The 7,488-nt window shown below is 44.4% G+C and overlaps 1 protein-coding gene across 4 annotated transcripts; it reads left to right on the forward strand.

Annotated features, from left to right (window-relative positions):
- Positions 1–2,096: 2,096 nt before the first annotated feature.
- On the forward strand, positions 2,097–4,353 carry LOC135625139 (uncharacterized). Of its 4 annotated transcripts, none has more exons than XM_065129506.1 (6): positions 2,097–2,243; positions 2,521–2,759; positions 2,912–3,052; positions 3,167–3,286; positions 3,707–3,802; positions 3,951–4,353. In XM_065129506.1, the coding sequence occupies exons 2-6, from the start codon at positions 2,541–2,543 to the stop codon at positions 4,071–4,073; spliced, it is 699 nt and encodes a 232-aa protein (XP_064985578.1). In that variant the 5' UTR covers positions 2,097–2,243; positions 2,521–2,540; the 3' UTR covers positions 4,074–4,353. The 4 variants fall into 4 exon arrangements, with proteins under 4 accessions (XP_064985578.1, XP_064985577.1, XP_064985575.1 ...); XM_065129505.1 differs by having other exon boundaries at positions 2,104–2,243; positions 2,337–2,759; XM_065129503.1 differs by having other exon boundaries at positions 2,110–2,243; positions 2,315–2,759.
- Positions 4,354–7,488: the final 3,135 nt, after the last annotated feature.

The raw sequence follows: 7,488 nt of genomic DNA on the forward strand, positions 1-7,488 counted from the left end.
ATAATGAGTTCAATAGTTTGGGTCCTCCCGGGATCGATCATGCTTAGCTTGCTCTCCGTAGGCTTCCTTCCTGGTAGCAGAGTCTTTTGGAATCATTCACTTGCCGACACTTCCTCCAGGTGTATTCCTGCTTGCGCATCTGAATGCTCGGACGTACGCGCATGCCAACACAAGCGGCAAGTGCGTGCTTGGGGGGTAACGTGATGTATATAAAGTAGTTTGTATGTCTCCGCGATAATATGTCACAGTTCAGCTGGATGCTGCAATTTATATCTACTTGCGTGGCACGTCGTCTGGAGTTATTAATCCAGATCGTCGGACCCTATGTCACGATAAATGCAGCCACCAAACGCAGTTGAGGACATTTCGTATGCTCCCTCTGCCCGCAGCTTTCAATCTCTAGAGGCTGACGTCGATGGGGAGCTATCGATGCCAACTTGCTGCGATAGATGGGCGTCACACGAGGCAGGTGGAGGTGGAGGTGCAGGTGCAACTAACTAAACGGCCGCTGCATTTAATCTATGAATTTCTCAGGGATTTTTAGACTCGATCAAACAATATCTGCTGGCTATCGATCACAGCGTATAAAGTACGTCAACTTGTTGTGACGGATGAGCAATCAATGGAGCAGTAGGCCAGCGAAGGAGTCTGTATCCTCACAGCAATTCATATATATATATATATATATATATATATGAACTTGTGTGTCTATTTTGGGATAGAAGAAGGAACAGGCAGGCGAATTAATTGAGTTGGCTACTCTGTCGAGATCACTGCAGCTAATCAAAAACCAGTAATTGAAGATGCGAAAACGAAGGATATCCGTGGGATATAACTAGCTGGTCCACTGATCTGCCAAGCCACAACTCTTCTGAGATTACGTGAGAGAAAAAAAGCTGCTTTGTGACGATTGGCTGCTCGATCGGGGAAGGACAGATTATTACCCAGTAGGATTGGTATGAGGAGCATTGGCTGCTCGATCGGGAAAGGACAGATTACCACCGAGTAGGATCGGTATGACGAGCGCACGCCAACACCCATGGGCCAACGGATCTCTTTCTTCTGCCTTTATATATATATATACATATATATATATGTGAACTTTCTGCACACAGCTAGTCAGCCCCCATATGAATTATTATTATAAGTTGAGAGATTGTGGTGGAGATTAGACGAACAAACTTAACAGCATGCATGCAGCTGAAATCGTCTATCGTTGGGAGCATATCGGATGGGGCGGTTAAAGGTTGGTTGGGTTTGGTCTACAATATTGGTATCACTAGTAGTTCTCCAGCGGACTGGACAACCAGACTACCGGAAAAACATATCTCAGCTTTCTCTTTTTGTTTTGGGAATCCCTTCCGATGAATATCTGATAGTGATCCTTTACATTATGGGAGTCGGCCTGGGTTGGTTCAGTCCCGGGTGCGCGAGATCATCATCCACGTCCGTTCGGGGTCTTCCGAAGATTTTGTTACAATTGGGTGGAATAAGAGTTCAGAATCCTCTCTGGCTTCGTCCCCGAGATAAATTTTTATCCTTCCGTCAGGAGATCAATTGTACCTGTCATATTCATGATTGTTGACCCATCGGGCAGTGGCTTACTCTTGGAGCCTATGTAGGGTGTTCTTCGTATCATGGTACAATGTTTTATTCGATATCGTCCCGATCTTTACAGGATGATGTGGTACTCGGTTGGCGCTATCTCGATCTTCGCGGGATGATGTTGTACTTGAGCGATGTCGTTCTGACTTTCGTGGGACAGTGCTATACCTGGTTGGCGCTGTACATGATTGGCGTCGTCTTGACCTTCGCGGGATGGTGCTGTACTCGGTCGGTGCCGTCTCAACTCTCGCAGGATGGCGTTGTACTTGATCGGTCGACTCTTGCGGAACGACATTGTACTTGGTTGGCTTCGTCATGACTTTTACGGAACGGAGTTAGGGGGTGTTGATCTTAATGCTGAGGTGGCTGTGAATAGTGATAGGAGGGCAAGTTACCAAAAGGTGCCCTATCAATATCATATACCAAACTCCAACTAATTGACGTTAATGGTATGTGTGTCCTCAGTCATGTTATGTTGCTCTTTAAGAACAAGGGACGCGGACTTGGTTCTAGCTGTCCTCCTCCTCCACATTGATTGAAGTTCCAGGTGTTCTTCTCTCTCTCTCTCTCTCTCTCTCTCGTCACCTAATCTCAGACTGGAGAATTCTCATCTCTCTGATTCTTGGATAAGAACAAAGGTAGAGTACTCATTAAGAATTTTAATTTCACTTCTTTTTGGTCTTCCTGATTCCTTCTTAACATCATCGAGGTAACCGACTTAGAGGAAGCAGGTCGATCGGTTCTCCTCTTACAAAGTTGATAATTTACTCCTCGATTCCTTCTCCTTGCCAAATCATCGAGTCATATGCGATCCAACTTGTCTTTCCTTCACAACATGATTCTCAAGTCTGGTAGCTAAAGAAGAGGATGTAGATTGCTCTTAGGAAGACGAAACCGTCCGGTGTTGAATTACAGGAACAAGTTGTCGCGGAGAGATGGAAGATTACATTGTGAGCTGGGTGATCTCAGGAGTGTTGTTCTGGACCACCACCTTCCTACTAGTTCGGAATGTATTTCGAAACCGCTCCTTTGATTTCTGCAACCGTGTCGTCTCCACCGTCCACGCTGCGGTGGCTGTTGGCTTAGCCTCTCTATCCGTACAGCACTGGGGATGCCCTGTGTGTCCTCTGGCATCGAGGTCGTCTGAACTGCAGGTACCGCCTCCCTTTGTGCATCTCCCTTCTTCTTTCTACTCACGAGATAGAAAACATGCCTCGACTCCCAAGTATTTTTGGAGAAATGGTATGTCATCAACTGGATTCTTGTTTAATTTTTGGGCATCTTCTCCTCCTCCAACATTCTTCAGATGAAAGCGTTGGCCGTGACTCTGTCTTATCTGATATATGATCTGATATGCTGCCTTTTCGACAAGATAACCAGAATGGACAATTCAGTTCATCATATGGTTGGAATTGTCGGCATCGCAGCAGGTCTTGCCTACGGAATGGTAAGTAACCCGCCCCGCGACTCTTTTTTTCTCTTTTTATACCCTTTTCTTTCGATGAATCCATATGCTTCCCGTCGTTCTCTTTTTATACCCTTTTCTTTTTTTCTCTTACAGTGTGGCTCGGAAATGGTTGCGGCAATGTGGTTAACGGAGATCTCCAGTCCTTTCTTACACATGAGAGAACTTCTGAAGGAGCTCGGCTACCGAGACACCAACCTTACTTTAGCATTTGACGTGCGTGAGATATCTAACCCATATCTTTCACTTCTTACAACTATCAAATTGCATGGTTTAAAAGAAGTATAAAAAGAAAAGAAATCTGCCGTCCGAGAGGGTGTCAAAGATATAAAGAATTTATTCTCCTCTCTCTCTCTCTCTCTCTCTCTCTCAGACGAACACCAAATGCACTGACATCTTTATGAGACGATTTAAACACCCGGGTTCCCTCCCTCTTTTAACGAAACCCAAACCGATTCGAGCCTCACGACTTCTTTAGAGCAAGCCTAGGTGGATCACACGCACGCACAGATAGATGACGGGAAGGATACTGTATAATCTCCAAATACGTGGTAAATTCTGGGTGATGAAAGCTAACGTATCCAACAAAAATCGATGCAGAAGCAAGAGATAAGAAAGTGATTGCTTGTGATACAGATCTTGTTTGCTGCGATCTTCTCCTTGGCAAGGATGGTTGGCGGTCCATATCTCACATATGTAACCTTGACAGCAGACTACCCATTGCTTCTTAAGGTACACAAGTGGTGGTTGATGAACGCAATTACGATCAATTGTATCTTAATCTTTATGCAGAAATGGGTTTGGTCTTCCTGAACCGAACCTATTGCTGCTACAACCAGCGGACTTCTCATCTAGTTTCTCTGTTAATTTGGCTTCTCAGGCAATGGCATTGGGCTTGCAGCTGGTCAGTGCCTTCTGGTTCTACAAGATCCTCAGAATGGTACGGTACAAAATAGCCAAGAGGATGGTGCCCAATAAATCTATCAAAATCTCCGTTCACTGAATCATATGACTATTCTCAAGTTGTTGATGAAGCATTGGAGTATGGTACCACTTCAAACGCCATCAAGTTTTTGTTGTTCCTGACATCATTGCCTTCACCGTTGCATCATAATAGGATGTTGCAAGTCTTGGCATTTCATGTTGGTAGAAACAGGTTTGAAAGTTCATGCAGTATTTATGACATCGCAGTTGGAGCAATAGGCCCTTCTCACTTGAAATATTATATCACAAACTCAACAATTTGTACATTGTCCACAACCATAACTTCAGATTGCTGTTCATCAACGCTGTTTTCAACCAACAACCTCCTCATACCGGAGAAAAAACCCCTCAAAAGAAAGACTGACCATGAATGAATCAATTAACAACAGTATATGTTTCTAAACCTCGAAAACTATATCACCGGAGTGTGAAACCACACTGGAATAGAACCAAAGAAACCAAAAGAAAAGAACAGAAGCTAAAACAGATCAAACTCTGGGAAAATGGGATGTCAATGCCCCTTCTTGTTCCTCCACTTTGTTAACATATCAGACATCTCAAGAACGGTGCAATCCTCTCTGCCATGTGATGGCTCCATTAACCTCAACTTGGGTAGCAAGTTTTACGATGTTCTTTGCAAGCGGCTTGACGCCCTCCTTCCCATCAGGATGTAATAAACCTGTAGATCCATTCACAACGATCTCTGTGGTGCCACCAGCAGACGTCCACTGAAATTAAGAAGGCGAAGAGTCCATCACCTTCCTAAAATTATAGGAGATAGATGACAATCAAGAAATGAACGAGCACCACTGGAGATATTCGCTAATCAATGTGTTACACTGACCTCTTGTTTCACAAGTCTTGAGTATTTTAACCACATGCCAAGAATCGATGCTAACGGATTGGTGCAATCCTCAGTGTGCTAACGCTTTAGACGCTCATAGAACGGCTACAAATCGGTGAAGCCTTTGGCCTCAACATTTAGACTGGATATTTGCAACATGCTCGGTAGAAGCTTTTTGGTTATTGAAAGGACCCAAAGGCAGTCGTAAAGTGACCTCAACCAAGAAATAGAATTTGATTAGAATGACGGTTTAGCACTTAGTATGGCCAAGTCGAATTTTGTGCAAGATGGCTCTGTATAACGATGGAAAAAAATTCCACAATTACCTACTCAACTATCAATTTAAGCGTATGTCTGAACATCATGATATCTTAATCTATATGGTTCTATTCGAACATCACATGGCTATTGTTTATTGTGCATTCAATTATCAACAACTGCTAGGGATTTATTTTGGGTCAATGCTAGTAAGCAGGAAGAAAATAACGAAAACGAGAAGAAAAAGATCCTGAGAAAACAGAGCTTGTTTTGTTCGAATCTCTAGTTTTTCTTGTTCGTCGTCGTCCACCTTTCTTCTCTGGGGAAACACAGTGTATGTCAAAGCAGCAGGTTCAGTCATTTACGTTGATTCAACTGCTCACTCGCGGATGAACAAAAGGGTCGGAAGCTAGTGGTTGCTGGGCTCAGTCAAATAAAAGTTACTTGTCGGGTGATCGAACTCGTCAGCCCACGAGGCTCAGTTGGTACTCTGTTTGCATGTCTTTACAGGCTCATTGGAGGCCGATTGCGTTCGTCCAATCACATGATCCTCGGCTTGTTTCATCTGTAACACTTAATGCCATTTAATTGCCTATATTGGCCAGCTAATCAAGTTGCGCGACTTCAGTTTTCGAATCATAACCAATATTTTTCTCGCTGACGTTTACGTGAGCTTCACAAGTCTTACTATATATGACAATAAATTTTTTTTAATTATTAAAATGTAATTAACAACCATTGCAGTTTAGAATCAATGAGATTGATAATACATATACGGACGACACACACCCTCACGTAGAGACCCGCAGCCACATCATCATCAGGTGGCCTGCGGAGCCGAGGTGGCAGACCGCATCAGCACAACAAGTTGGATTCAGATCGATGCTCGGGGCAACGTCGCTTGACACTGACCTGTCCGATGTCATCTCAAAAAGCTCCGGACACCGCTGCAAGGTATGTGGCCCCCTAAGAAAGCTTGGGGCGGTCGCTCGATGCTAATCCATGCGGGTCGGTCGGTACTCACTCGTGAAGTATGGGTTGGTCACCCTAACGGTTGACGATATTTAATGGACCGAGATAAAAGACTAACTTAATCTTCAGAGGGGTCAGGTCAGGAAATCTCCTGATCCCAACCTACGGGTTCCGACAAGCACACGACAAAGCATCATACACGAGAAGAGTAATACCCACCTCTGCTACCCTAGTGCCGGACCGGGCAATCTTGAAAGTTCGACACCGACCTTTGTTACCCCAACATCCGATTGAGCAAACTTACGCATCTGAAGTTGAACTTAGCTGCGCTGACTCCCCAACCACGGCATAAATAGATCCTAACAGGGATCATTCGAAGTTAACGTACTAATAATATACGGGGAATGTTGTTTGACACATGGGCCATACATATGGCATATGAGATTATGTTACGAAAAATAAAAGCAGAGAGGCTTCGCGGTTTGCACTCACAGTAACCGCGCAACGCATCATCATTAGAAACAGATAAATAAAAAAGAAAAAGAGGGGGAGAGAGAGAGAGAGAGAGAGAGAGAAAAAGAGAGCCAAGGGAAAACTTTCGAACTTATTTATTCTTACTTTTGGGACTCCCAACTGTGTTAGCATTCAAGTGGCATCTCATTCTCTGGTTCCACCGCAGCTCTCACTGATCACTATGGACGACTTCAGCTACAAAATGATAGTTAGCTTAGACTTTGAGCTTTGTGAAAAGGGTAGCCTATCACGATATAAAATCTGGGGTTTCGTTCTCGATTTTGTCAATCCCGCTGTGAGCACTCATCTTCCGTGCTTATTTTGGTGAAAAGAAGAGCAGCATGGGAGTCCCAATACTTTTTAAGGAGTGCCTCTTCGACACCCCTAGGAGTCTCGTGATACATTGGCAGAGTTGAATGGCACGGCACAGCCCAGATCTTGAGTTGGATCCAATATTCCATGACTCACTAGACTGCGCACTTTTGCAATACGCCGCCAACACATGGTCGGCATGCGATGGCCAACAACTGTTCGTTTACTCCATCATGCATGGACGCCTCGATCGAGAGCGCCGGATGCATGACTGACACTACCGTGGGTCCCAAGAATTTTGGATTCAAAGCCAAATCATTTTTTGGTGGGCTCACCTCTAGGTTTGCAGTTGCTTTCTCCGCCTGGGAAACTCGTTTCACGGTTCCAGGACTTGGGGGGGGGAATCGACTCGGGAAAGAAGCTCGCTTCTTCTCCTCGGAAGTGCTTCTTTCTTCCCCGTTAATATATAGATTTATTATATGTAGTTACAATGACCAATGAAGATGAAATGAATCGCCGTATATACGTTGGAGTT

The sequence above is a fragment of the Musa acuminata genome, chromosome BXJ2-10 (assembly GCF_036884655.1).
Source record: "Musa acuminata AAA Group cultivar baxijiao chromosome BXJ2-10, Cavendish_Baxijiao_AAA, whole genome shotgun sequence".
Classification (NCBI taxonomy): Eukaryota; Viridiplantae; Streptophyta; class Magnoliopsida; order Zingiberales; family Musaceae; genus Musa; species Musa acuminata.

Excerpts from the sequence above, each read along its gene's own strand:
- LOC135625139 (XM_065129506.1), top strand. The coding sequence starts at position 2,541 with ATGGAAGATTACATTGTGAGCTGGGTGATCTCAGGAGTGTTGTTCTGG. Across the intron at positions 2,760-2,911 it reads CGAGGTCGTCTGAACTGCAG|ATGAAAGCGTTGGCCGTGAC; the intron begins GTACCGCCTCCC and ends AACATTCTTCAG. Across the intron at positions 3,053-3,166 it reads CAGGTCTTGCCTACGGAATG|TGTGGCTCGGAAATGGTTGC; the intron begins GTAAGTAACCCG and ends TTTCTCTTACAG.